This window comes from Panthera pardus, unplaced genomic scaffold (genome assembly GCF_024362965.1).
Source record: "Panthera pardus isolate Hobbes unplaced genomic scaffold, ASM2436296v1 HiC_scaffold_20, whole genome shotgun sequence".
Taxonomy (NCBI): domain Eukaryota; kingdom Metazoa; phylum Chordata; class Mammalia; order Carnivora; family Felidae; genus Panthera; species Panthera pardus.
The window spans coordinates 70,653,180-70,667,419 of NW_026526766.1; the positions used below are offsets into that span (position 1 = coordinate 70,653,180).

Genomic DNA, 14,240 nt, shown 5'->3' on the forward strand with positions numbered 1-14,240 from the left:
TGTTTTCTGTCTCTGATTGAGAGGCAGGTAAACTGAGGTCTAGGCAAGTTCTGCCACTGTAATAAGGGCAGACATTTATGAAGCCCTTGCTCTGTGCCAAACAAGACCATGACTGTATACGCCGTGTTGTGTTCAATCCTGACGAAACTCTACTATGTACTATGCTATTCACTCATCTTTCACAGATAAGGAAACTGAAGCTTGCTTGTTCATCTTTCACAGATATGGAAAACTGAAGCTCAGAGAGATGGGGTAACACGTTCAAAATAATCACTACACGTCTGTGGTAGAACTGGGATTTGAACCCAGGCTTTTGGACTCCAGACTCCCACTCCTTGCCACTTCGAGTTTACTCCAGGCTTTTGGACTCTAGCTCATCTGTTAATCTCTATGCATGATCTTGTGCCAGCCCTCAATTTCTGCAACAGAGGAATTTGAAGCAGTATTCTCTACAATTTTGAAAGCGCTGAATCCTGACCACTAGACCACCAGGGGGTGTCCCTACAGTCCTGGAATTACAAGGCATCCTAAAATAATCATGTCTAATAAAACTTAAAAAACATCACCGAGAAACCAAAAAGGGGATTCGCTGAAGGTCACTGTAGATAACCTCTGCCTGGCTTAGTCTACGACCGTAGTAGCATCAAATGATCTCGGTGGTCAAGTTTGAAAACCCAGAGGTTGCAATAAGATATGGCATCATTAGTCTGTTCACAGTTGTACTAGGTTTGTACCTTTGTATCTCATTACTGTCATACACTGAAAATGCAATTGACCTGCTGTGGAGACAGGACATAGTCCCAGAGGTTCAGCTGGCTTATGGAGCCCACAAAAGACTCAGCTGGGTTGAATCCCTCTCCTTTTTTGTCTTGCTCTTGCCCAAGCACTAATGCACCACCACCTAAAGAGACAAGAGAAATAGGGAGGAAAATTGACCTTAATGTCTGTTAGTCTTGAAATGCCAAATTAATTAAAGCACTGCCAATATAAACGTATCAGGGAAAATTATTGAAAAGTCAAATTACCTACCTTTACTGTGTGTTTTACCAATAAGGAAAAATTCAGTATTTTATATAAAGCAACGTAGAACAGAGTCAGAGAAGGTTTAAATATTAGATTTATAAATATTTAACTATTAAGAACCACACATATAAACAATATGCATGTAATATTTTGTGTCAACAGTAAGTCCTATTTTTCCTCCTTTCTTCCGGGAAATTACCAGAAGCTTCCAGTAGCTGCTCTTTGTTTTCTTCTTAAGCCTACAGTGCTTATTTCTATCACCAATTCCAAGGTAACTTCTACATTTGCCAGGCCTACCTAATCACCAAACTCAATGGGAAGTCTTTAATATTCTCCTCTGGTGATTTCACTGTATCATCCGTTGCGGTTGAACATTTCATTCTATTAAACTGTCCTTCCTAGACGCACTGGATGGTCTGTGTTTGCTCCTCCAGAGACACCTGCCACCCTTCTCATCTCTGCTTTGTGCCCCCAAAGGTTGACACCTATCGATGGCACCACCTGGCTGCCTTGTTCCTCTGGCTTCTGTTTATCCCTGGCCAATGGAAGGACCGGCCCAGGCAAGAAAGTGGGATGAGAGAAAAGTTTAGTTTTCCTGGATGCCTTTGTCCCAGGCAAAAGGCTGGAGGAGGCTGTTTTCCTCTATCGAATGTCATGGTTTCTGCTGGGTGATTTCTCTCCGGCATCACAGGTTTGCCTAAGTTCTGGCAACAACTCCCACTCCTTGCCACTTTGAGTTTACTTCTTGTGCCATTCCATTGTTGCTAGTCATGGATGTTTTATTGTCATGTTTTGCTTCTCTGAATCCTGACCACGCCTTTGAAAACAGTCCCTTCCTTAAATTCTCGTCAGTTTACCCTCCTCACCTTCCTGCCAGGAGCCAGGCTGATTCCACTTGGTGAACATGAAAGCATCTTCTCCTGGTTCTCCTCGAACCTTTCTGCTCATTCATCTCTCTTGTCTGCCTGCCTCTTAAGGTGCTGATGCACCCAGGCTTCCACCCCTGGCCTCCTTGCTCCTTCCTTCAACAATCTCCCCATCTAATCTTACTCGCCTGCCAATTGGTATGTGAAGAACCCCCTTTCAAGGCTTCCCAAACTATATCCTTTTCTTATAACAATAATCATTAAAAATTAATACATGCACAGAAGGAGATTGGGAAAAATAAAGCATAAGGAATTCTACTAACCCAGAAAAAAACATTTAACAGTTTTGTGTATTTCCTTCTAGGATTTATTTTTATTATTTTTTTAGTATATTTGTATGTGTGGGAGAGAGAGATTTTAATACACACAACTAAGGATCATACTATATACAATGTTCGAATCTTGCTTTTCTTCTTTTTTAATTAATTAATTCATTTATAAATGTATATTTATTTCTTTTGAGAGAGAGAGTGAGTGGGAAAGGGGCAGAGAGAGAGCATCCCAAGCAGGCGCTGAGCTGTCAGCACAGAGCCTGATGCAGGGCTTGAACTCATGAACCATCAGATCATGACCTGAGCCAAAATCAAGAGCCGGACGCTCAACACTGAGCTAAAAAAGAATCTTGCTTTTCTTCTTCAACATGCTCTCATTTCACGAGTTTTAATGAATGTACAACAGTTCCTAATTTGCTTAATTAATTATTAACCATTTCTTATTGGATACTGGAGTTGTTTCCAAGTTTGGTGCTAAAGTTTCACTGAGATAAATATACTGATACATAAGCACTTATTCAGATCATTGATTATCTCCTTTAATCTGATTCCTGGTAGTTGAATTGTTGGTTGTATGCACAGGGTTTCTCTAAGGTTCTTGACGGAAGTTTCTAAAAGGCTTCCCAGAAAGGCTGTATCAATTTTCATATCAGCAATCTCTAACAGTGTCTGCCACGCTGAATCCTTGCCAATCACATCCCATCATTAAAAACAACTCTGTCAGTTTGATATAAAATGGCAAAAGCCTATGTTTTTAGCTGCATGTATTCCTGTGATTAGAATTCAAACTCAGTATGTCTAAAATCAGATCTAAAATCTTACCTCACTCCTAACCTCTGCTCTGATAACTGTCCTTCTTCCTAGAATTCTTTTCTCAGCTAAGAGACTCTTCAATAGACCTAGTCACCCAAACTGAAGCCATCTATTCACTAAGCTCTGTCAGTTGGAGCTCTGCAGTATTTATGGACTCAAATTCTTTTATACTGATGTGGGCAGACAACCATCTCCTTGGGTGGCTACTATTACAGTTTCCAGGTTTTATTCTCCTATTCCTTTAACCTACTTTCTCTCTTTTATCATGGTTTATTTTTTTTAAATATACAAATCCTTTTTTTTTTTACCATAAAGGAAATACATGTTCATTATGAAATATGGGAAGAGAATAAAAAAGAAAAGCCACCTGCAACCCCATTATCCAAAGAGATAGTTGAACATAAGAATACTTAAACACAAAAAGGGAACAGCACCCCACTTCACCTGATAATAATGCCACTTCCTGTTGAAACACTTTTAATTTTTCCTTATTTACTACAGGGAACCTCCAACCTTTCCTCTTCATATATGTCATAGAAGGATCCAGATAGAGCAAGCATATTGCCCCGTACAATACTGAGAACCCCGTATCACCTAATACTTCTGCATTCCTTCAAGAAAAAACTCTCTGAATACCTTTTAAAAGGTACTTTTAGAAAAGAGTTTGAGTTCTATTTGAAAAAGGACATTAAAGAGATATACTATTACCAGTGCTCCAGTTTATATATTGGATATACTTGTATACTACGTACATGATCATGAAACTAAACAAGCAAATGGAACACACCAGCAACTCCTCTCCTCCTTGGAAGACAGTTTAGTAGCCATCCATTGTTCCCTCAGCATGGATCTTGCTAGTCTTACTCTAAGTCCCCAGTCGCATTTCTTACACAGGGAGTCCCACAGCTCACCTAGGAAAAGCGTCTAATAATTCACAGTCTGGATAATCAGGGAGTAGAAATCGAGAGATAATTGTTGACCTTTGTGTAGAACCAAGGACAACAAAACCAGCAAACTTGATGTTCATCTAAGCACCCGCACGTCTGGCGTCAAACAGAATTACATTCCTTTAGCTAAGACATACCAGGTATGGCTGAACCAACAGAGAGGCCCACACCACCGTCAGATAATTTCCCATCGATATAGACTTTCCAGGCTCCATTAGCACTTGTCCAAGTGATTGCAATATGATGCCAACTTCCATCATTCACGGAGGGACAGTCTGTTATCTTTTCCTTGCCATTCACATAAAGAACCCAGCTGTGAAAAGATTCCAGGCAATAGAGTCATCAGTCATATGTTGTAATCTCATCTGTAAGACATGTTGCTATTTTTCTTCTTTTTCTTTTTTTGTTCTTTAAGCACTTCCAGCAAAAACATTACTTCTTTTCTTCCATTTAGTCATATTTCATTGAGGCAGATTTGGTTTACAAATTATACTTTATCGCAGTTCACTGAAAATTAATTTATGCTTCTTACACATGAAGGGGTAGGAAGAAGTCTTAGGATGATGTGAGAAGCTGATACAATGTGAGATAATTCACCGACCGTCTGTCCTGGAGACGGTGAATCAAGAATGGAAGGAATGAGAGTTGTACAAACGTCAGACTGGTTTCCTTCCTTCTGAATGGATGTTCCTAAGACCAGGAACAAGCTTCAGATGACTCTCAGAAAGAAGTTCTGTCTCTGGGCTGCTGAAGCTGTCACAGGGCAGACAACATATGTCGCTCCAAAAGAAAGCATAATTGGCACGAAACAAAGGTGACCAACTACAAGAGGGTTCCAACAACCATGTCACTTTGGGGAATGTCAAAGATAATAAGCAGCTTAAAGTACACTATCTTCAAAAGCAATTGGAGAAAAAGAAAAAATTAGGGAAAACTCATAAGGAAGATAAGAATCCGTTAAATATCTCTTTCTGCATCTTCTTAGTCCCTATTTAAAGACGTTTGTGGAAAAAAATGGTATCTTTATAATATTAATTGTTTCCCCTTTGTGTTTTCCCCTTTTCCTTCTGCTATTCAAGGGGGTAACAGATTCTCTCTTTATATGTATTTTAACTCAGGAGAGTTTTGTTTTGTTTTTTTTTGCAAATACCTTGGATTTTGTTTCTGAAAGTTCAGGTTCACTAAGAAGAATAGGGCTTGAGGACAGGGCGATTTCCACCAGAATAGTGAGCGTCCCATGGACTGAGAGGGAAGGGAGCTCTGTGGGGCTGGCAACCTGCTCAGTAGCAACAGGACAGAAATTTGAGAGGATCAGACAGAGAAAGGACACCACAGAATCTGTCTAGATTGAAGGTAAGGATTCCACGCAGCAAAGAGCTGTGATTCTGAAGGAGCCACGGAAGCTGGGGCAGTTCACAGCTCAGTGGAGAGCAGTGTGGACAAAGGACCGATGAAAAAAGTCCTGGCCAAGTCTGTGGCTCTTTAACACAGCTCTGTGGGGTTTTGACAATCTGCAAAAATCTAAGGTAGGGAAGTGCTCAATAGAAAAAGAAGGCAGAGACAGCTGAGGATGGCCTTTCTGACAGCCCAGAGAGATGGGGCCCTGCAGTTGGAATTAATTGATCCAAAAGGAAATAAAGAAATATCATTTTGTACACCTGAACTTGTAGGTGGATTCATATTCAATATATGTGTCTCACATGGGTCAGTAATGTCACTGAAATCCTTCAACCCACAGAGGCTCTGATATGTGAAAGAAAGAGTGTCAGTGTTAAGAGTCAGAGTCTGAGACTCAGCTCTTCCACTCCCAAGGTGTAAGATTTTGGGCGAATCATTTAGTCCTTCTGAAACTTTGTTTTGCTACCTGTAAAATGAGTTCCTCAGGTCACTATGAAGATCAAATGAAGTGATACTTAGAAAAGAGCAAAACATAATACATGCAGAAGGTACTATCCCTGAAACTTTCTTACAGAACTTGCCCAAATGTTCTATTTGATTATTGTCACTCTGCTGTCCTGCTGGAGCACCTGACCCCCTTGTTCCTCTGTCCCCCATCCCCAGTGTCAGTTCTACCTGGTGCCGGGATAAGATCCAGAGTATGGCTTTCCTGATGGTTTTGCTTACCCATTATAATCGGTCAGGAGGAAGGTGTTGTCACTGCCATTCTCAACTGCATAGGAGATCGGTGTCCCATAGTTAGTGGTGTCAGAGGATTTCATCCAGAAGGTGCAGGTTACAGCATGGAGAGGTGGAAGCACCCCATCTAGCATGGCGTAGCCATAGATCCCCGAAACTTCAAAATCCAGGTTAAAACCTGAAGACTGGTCTGCAACAAATAAGAAAAGTGTGTGGCCCGTGGCACTTGGGAGGCATTTTTCAACTGTCTAAGGTGATCAGCAGATCATGTAATACTATTGTCAAAGCAGCCCGTTTCAGTAAATATGATGATCTGAGAAGCAGTTTCAACATTAAATATATATTATTTATAAAATATAGAACACGTTCTTTTAAATAAAATAATCAGTGGGTATTTAAGATAGGGAGAGCACTCAGTAGTGTCAGGAAGCAGAGAAATAGGGAATAGCTAGAAGGAGAGGTGGAATTGGGAAGTCAGTAAAGCTGGCATTTACTTAGAGACACTAAGGCATGTCTATATGCTGACGGGATGACTCCGCAGAACGGGGTAATTGATGGTGCAGGAGAGGAGGAGGGATAACTGCAAGGGCCACATTCCGCCTCTACTCAAGCCCCTAGTTCTTCCCTAGTTCATGAACAATTCAGCTCTGCCCCAATCCTGCATACCACACCCAACAAAACAAAAGTTCTACAGCTAAGAGACTCCAGCATCCCGAGAAAGCTGCTCGGCACCGATTCTCATTCGTGTCACGGACTCTGAAACCAAGTCCCCCTAAATCAAGCGTCCTTTCTAAACATGTAGAATGTGAAGAGTTCTACTATGTTCCATTTTCTCTATTTCCCCGTTAAGCTTCAGTTTCCTCACCTTTGCCATGGGGGAGAATATTACCTCATCTGCTGGATGGCTATGAAGATTAAGTAAATTCAAAATGCTTAGCATAGGTTATGGTATGTAGACAGTGCTTGGAACAGGTAAAAATGGACACTTTTATGATATCAATAATTTTAGTGCTGTTATGAGTAACACTGAGTTCATATATACCTATTTCACACCTGCTGCCTGAAAATCCTGGCCGACATTTACAACTGTATGAGTTTAATTCATCCACACAGGTGGCCTGATTTCTACATGGGTTAGAATGACATTCATTGATGTTTAATTCACAGAATGGCCCCGTGAAGCCTGTTGCACACTGGCACCTGAAAGAAACAAAATGTTACTAACACATAGAAAGGCATCAGAAGAAGTCTCCCATCTATGACAATATTGTCTCAAAAGCCTTTGAAAACTGAAACTCATAGATACAGAGAACAGATGGGTGGTTGCCAGAGTGGAGGTGGGATGGCAGAAATGGGTGAATTGGGTTTTGTTTGTTTTTAGTTTAAATAAATTGGGTAAAATACTCTGAAATGCTGAAACATGTTCCACGTAAAAACAATACTTTGTTAGTCACCTTTATTTTTTTAGTTCCTTTGATTAAACCTCTTTAAGACAACATATATTTGGAGTGTTGTAGTAGCAAAAATAGTGTAGAAAGTAGGTCTGATCCAGGTGAAGTATTATGTACACACTGGGAGTTCTCTCCCCATAGAAGTGCTAGGAAAAAATATAAAAAGTTCATGTGCCATTCTAACGCCTTTATATACATTAAACCAATCTTCACTGGTTTAATGAAGTAGCATTATTATCATTCCCCTTTTACAGACAGGTAAACTGGTTCGGAGAGGTTGATCTGCCCAAGTTCCCTTGTTATTAAACAATGGAGTATCATTTTTAATTAATTAATTAATTAATTAATATCATTTAAAAAGTTTTTTTAATTTTTTTTTTTTTTTTGAGAGACAGAGTGTGAGCTGGGGGGTGGGGGCAGGGGCAGACAGAGGGAGACACAGAATCAGAAGCAGGCTCCAGGCTCTGAGGTGTCAGCACAGAGCCTGATGTGGGGCTGGAACCCACAAACTGTGAGATCATGACCTGAACTGAAGTCAGACGCTTAACCAACTGAGCCACCCAGGCGCCTCTGGAATAGGATTTTAAACTCAATCTAGTGCCTTGTTCTTAATCATCATGCCATACGGTCTCTGTGGTATGCAACAAATCATTTAAACCTGTCAGAATGGAAAATATATTTGGTAATGTCAAATGCTGATATAGGTGTCATGAAATGGGAAATCTCATATAGTGAGTAGAAATACAATTTGGGATTGTCAAGGGAAGTTGAGAGTTTGCATTCCCATAGTCTGTATATCCATTTCTACTTAACGTGCTCCAGGAAATCACTGCACCAGTGCACAAGGACACATGTAATGAATGTTCATAAGCATTATTTTAAATATTTATGAAAAGGAGAATGGGAAAATAAACCATGGTATAATCATTCACTGGAATACTAATCAGCAGTTAAAATAAATAAACTAGAGCCAAATGTATCAACCTTGACAACACATAATGTTGAGTGAAAACAAAACCTAAATTGCAAAAGGATATGTATAGTATAATACCAATTATGTAATATGTAAAATTATACTATATACTATTTATGTGGTAAAAAATGAAATCTGAATGAGAAAAATATTCACCAACTTCAGAATAGTGGTTACTATTGAGGAAAAAGAGGAGTGTGTGTGTGTGTGTGTGTGTGTGTGTGTGTGTATTGAAGGGACTCCAAAACTATCTTCAGAAGGTATTTCTTTAAAATAAAAGATGTGGGGGCCCCTGGGTGGCTCCATCGGTTAAGCATCCAACTGTTGATTTCAACTCAGGTCATGATCTCACAGTTCGTGAGATTGAGCCCTGTGTCGAGCTCTGTGCTGACAGCGTGGAGCCTGCTTGAAATTCTCTCTCTCCCTCTTTCTGCCTCTCCCCTGTTCACGCATGCTCTCTAAATAAATAAATAAATAATAAATAAATAAATAAATAAATAAATACATAAACATTAAAAAAACCCCAAAAGATGTGAATCAAATATGACAAAATGCTAAGGTTTGATAATTGCTGTGATGAGTGTGTGACTTTTATTGTTCTTGGTAACCTTCTGTATGTCTGAAATATTTAATTAAAAACGATCAGTCCAATACATGATAGTTAACATTGTTAGTTAACACGGGGACCTCTAAGAATAAATGGTGTTTCAGGGTTTAAGAGAAAATGTCAGTTGGAATTGTGGTGGTGGGGGGGGAATCTTTACGGAGTTCTCTCCATTTGGCAATAAATCTATTTTGGCTAAAATTTCACTCCTCTTTATCTGCCCATGTTTGACATCATCACGGCAGTCCAATATCCTTGTCTGTGAAACGGGTTCACTGTGGTGACAACTAACATTTCCTTGGAATTAGGAGAGTTTACCTTCACCTTTCCTCTATCTAGGATTTAGACAGATTTGGTAATCAGCAATTGTTTTTGATGCTGGGGAGACTTTAGAACTCTGTGTTTATCTGGAAATTTCTCATTTCCTATGGGTAGGCACTATATGCCAGAAGATGTAAACAGCCTATGAAAGATGAAGCTACACTGATAAGATTTCATTTCCACATAAAGAGTGAAAGTCTCACTGGCAGAATTTGCTTCCTATTTCTTCTGGATAGTGCTGGCTATTTTGTTGGGGGACAGTAACAAGGGGGTGGGTGGTGCTGAACCAGAAGAGGACTGGGAAATGCTGGAATTGGGGTAGAGTGTTTTTTTCTTTTAACTTTTATAAACTTACAGAGACAGTGGCATGTTGAGGACAATAAAGTTTCCTAAGATTCTGCAAGTAAGACGAGTTCTGTTTTTTGTATTTGTACTACAGAAGGCACACACCCTGCGTGGGTAACAGGATGAAATAGGGTAGACTTGATCACGATGAAGGAGAGTGTTGGTTTTCAAACGATACTCCACTGGCACCCCAAGAGCTGCCTCAGGAAGACAAAGTGTTTCTTCTCTACAAATACTACTGTTTCCGAACACAAAAGTTTGGTTTTTATTTATTTTTTTTACTTGTTTACATTCATATTAGATTTCTTATGAAGCAAGGGTTACTGAACTAAAAAAAAATGTTTGAAAACCACAGAGACTGTCGATTGGCCCTGTGACAGCATGATTGCACAATTTCTTTTGACTTTAGCTAGTGTAAAACCTCCAGCTAAAATATAAAACATTTAAAAATGAGGTTTTGTCTCGTGCTTCGGGTATTCGCTTCTGTGTTACTCTGTTTCCTTTGATCTTTTGACCTCCCAAGTATAGAACAGTGGTTTCCAAGTCTGGCTGTGCATTGGAATCACAGGGGAACTTAAAATATACAGGTTGCCTAGACTCTACCCCAGACTTAGTGAGTCAGAACCTCAGGTGGTGGGGAGAGTCTACTGTAGTCTATTCTTGGGCTAGAATTAGGGAAGGTCTGACTCGGGACTCACAGCAATACTCGGTAAAGACTGCAGAATGACTGAATGGTTAAGAAAATGAAAATAGTGCAAAGCACCAGACTTAGGGCTTTACCTGAAGCTACTGGCACCGTCTTTACAGGTAGCTCCATTTTTGCACGGTTGGCTGAGACACTCATCCATGTTTTTTTCACATCGGGTACCCAAAAACCCAGGAGGGCATTTGCACAAGAATCCCCCGACCTGATCTTCACAGACGGCATTATTTAAGCATGGGCTTGGCTGGCATTCATTGACTTCCGTTTCACAGTGCAGGCCTGGGGATGGAAGAGGACGAGGAAAGAGCCCAAATGTTAACCTTCTCGAAACCATGATCAAAGTGTTGACTCCTTGGAGGATGCTGCTCCTGAAGGAAGCAGGAGATTCCCTTCCTGGAAGGGAAGCTGTTAGAACTACTGGCCTGTCACACTGCTTTGAGATCCACTCCTGAATGAGCTTTGGCTTTTGTAAGTCATTTAAGCATTCTTTTTTCTTTTTTTTTTTGGTAATCTTCTCTTTTTATCTTAGAACTTTCTGAAGCTAACATTAGTAAGGGACATCTAATTGAGATCATGTTAAAAGATAAAACTAGCAAATTTAGTTCAAAATTTTACTGTTTCTTTGACCTTGCCCTTTTCCTTCACTGGTCATTTTTCTGGAAATTTCTCTTTATAAATTATATATACTACATCATTTTATTTAGCATCAATTTGCAATACGATCTTATACAATTTATTTCCGGTTCCTTCTTGAATGTTTATCTTAGCATAAAACTCTGGTCTTCTCTCTCTCTCTGTCTCCGGGTCTCCCTTTACACACACATACATATGCGTGCACACACACACACACACACACACACACACACATTTTTCTAAACTGTTTGAAACTAAATTGCACCCTTGATGCCTTTTTACCCTGAAATACTTCAGGGTGAATTTCCTCAAAGGACTTTTGCTTAGATAATAATAGCACAGTTACAAAATCAGAAAGTCAATGTTAACATAGCATAATGTTAAAAAAAAATGTAGTACCTTGTGGTGCTTTGCAGGACTTTGAGACAATGAAGGAAAAATGGAAACATCTTACCTGTGTATCCTTTCACACAGGTGCAGTGATAGCCATCTAAGCCATCGATGCAGGTTCCTTTATTTAGACAAGGACTAGAGTTACACTCATTTATATTTTCTTCACATAGTTGACCTGCAGAGAATAACAGAATATTTTACCCAGAGAAAACCTGAAAGGAATTTAAGACTGATAGTTTTCAAGCAAGCCATTCAGGTGTAAGAACAGAAGAATCAGAAATTGTGGCTAATATAGTTGTGAAAAATTGTTGCTCTTTGCCAAATATATTGCAGTAAAATGTTTTCTTCCATTCTACTTATTGCAAAACATTTCTAGCAGGAAATCTGGTATTTTCAGCATAGGACGGAAAATGATGACCGTGAATATCTTGCTTATTTATTTATTTTTATATTTATTTATAGTTAGGATGATAAGTGTGATCTGCTTTAAAAACTTTATATTATTTGTTAGTTGCTCACCTCTCTGTTGAATTTATTCCCCGAGTCCTTAAACATGACTTATTTATCTAGTAGTTGTAGGTTTGTACCCTTAAATGACATATATGATAACCCCACACCCAGCCCCTGGAAACTACTATTTGACACTCCGTTTCTGTGAGTTTGACTTTTTTAGATTCCATATATGAGTGAGATCATACAGTATGTCTTGCTCTGTCCAACTTATCTCATTTAGCATATGCCCTCCATTTTTGTCCGTGTTATTGCAAATGGCAGGATTTCCTTTTTTTTGTGGCTGAGTAACACTCCACTACATATAAATCGATCGCCTTTTATTTATCCATTCATCCCTTGAGATACACTTAAGCTTCCTTCCATATCTTGGCTATTGTGAACAATGCTACAATGAACAAATTTTCCAGACAGTGACTTCATTTCCTTTGGATAGATACCCAGCAGTGGAATTGCTGAATCATACAGTAGTTCTATTTTTAAGTTTTTGAGGAACCTCCATACTCTTTTCCATTAGAGGCTGCACCAGTTTACATTCCCACCAAGAAAGGCTCCCTCTTCTCCATGTGCTTGCCAAGACTGTTACCTCCTGTCTTTTGATGATAGCCATTCGAACAGGTGTAAGATGCTATTTGTGGTCTTGATTTCCAGCAATGAAATTTCAATGATTTCAATGTTTATACTGTAAAGACAGCAAACTCTCCTCTTACCTGTGTAACCAGATGGGCATTCACAAACGAACTGCCCAACTAGGTCTTTACAAATTCCACCGTTGAGACATGGCAGTGAGCTGCATTCATCAATGTCTGTTTCACACTTTAAGCCTAAAATGGAAACCAAACACTGAAGGACAATCAAAGGAAGGATTAACAGAAACAGAACCATGATCAGTTAAAGACAATTCTCTCAATCATCTGAATTTATAGGGAGCGGTGGTGATGAAGGAAAGGGCAATATTCCTTAAGTGCTACCGTCTAGTTAAGTATTTAATGAAAGCACTGCCTCTTTCTAAAGAGATTTAAGATATCCTTATAAAAATACATAAAAGATAGAAAATCCCAAGTTAGAGGTTGGTGGTGGGAAGGGTGAGGGGGAAGACCTGGGCGCATAAAATGGAGCCAGAAATTAGCTTAACTCCAAAGTGAAAAGCACAGAGTCATATATACTTTCCACCAAGACCACTGGCTGAGAAGAGGGGGTGGGGCCAAGTCTTGCCAGATCTCAGCTCCTATACCAGGTGTTCTAGAGTGAGGATACATCTTTCCATAGGATGCACACAAGCTATCGGTGGGCTAGCTCTGCCAGAAACCCATGTTCTTCCTCTACACCACTGGGTCTCAAAATGCTCCCTGGACCAATAGCATAAGCAATTACCTGGGAATGAGACAGAAATGCAAATGATCAAAACTTCCCTCGATGTACTGAAATCAGAAATTCTGGGTTAGGGTCCAGGACTCTGTGTTTTAAGAAGCCCTCCAAATGATTCTGATGCACATTAAAATTTGAGAACCACTGTTCTATATTACGCCCTTGCTCAACCACTACTCGCTTATAAAATTCTAGGATAAGATCCATTATTTCTTATGGAATGTTGGGACAAAATTTTTGTGAAAATTGAAACACACACACACACACACATACACACAAGTTGAAATAAGTGGAATGCCATATTCTTGACAGGCCTGGGCCTTTTGTTCATTTTGTGGTGAATTCTTTTATTTCAATACCATTTTCCTCATTGAAAAGATATTTTATGTTGGCTTCATAAAGTGGGGAAAAATGCAAAAACGACATTTCTAGGAGGAAATACCAAACTATTTTAAATAAATTATAATTTTAAGATATAGTTCACTTCCCTCTCAAAAACTCTATTTCTGGACTGAACTAGAATGCGACTCAAACTGCAAGAAAACATAATTCTTACATAATTCCTGCGTAATCAAGTTCAAAGCCATATTGTTTTTCTGGGCATAGCTTCCAGAAAGACAGAAACAAAGCAACAAATCACAGCTATTCACAAAAACTTCCACTAGTGTGAGGCCAATGAGAGAAACTGGAGTTTGTTTAAAGATGTTTATGCTGGACAAATTGTTCTACGTTGAGTATCATACATTTAATTTGTGTTAGAATGGAGCCTTGGCCATGGCCTCTGAAACTGCATTCCTATTTAAATTGTGAGTTATGATGTAA

General features: G+C 39.4%; 1 protein-coding gene across 2 annotated transcripts in view; it reads right to left on the reverse strand.

Moving 5' to 3' along the window:
• The window catches only part of SVEP1 (sushi, von Willebrand factor type A, EGF and pentraxin domain containing 1), a 201,326-nt gene that overhangs the window by 71,989 nt on the left and 115,097 nt on the right, over positions 1–14,240 (reverse strand). For both annotated transcript variants that reach the window (XM_053908172.1, XM_019454226.2), the window contains exons 22-28: positions 12,761–12,874; positions 11,602–11,715; positions 10,592–10,793; positions 7,160–7,317; positions 6,106–6,307; positions 4,119–4,294; positions 777–901 (exon numbers count right to left, since the gene is read on the reverse strand). In XM_053908172.1, coding sequence (XP_053764147.1) covers positions 777–901; positions 4,119–4,294; positions 6,106–6,307; positions 7,160–7,317; positions 10,592–10,793; positions 11,602–11,715; positions 12,761–12,874 — 1,091 coding nt within the window. The remainder of the gene's footprint in view (positions 1–776; positions 902–4,118; positions 4,295–6,105; positions 6,308–7,159; positions 7,318–10,591; positions 10,794–11,601; positions 11,716–12,760; positions 12,875–14,240) is intronic.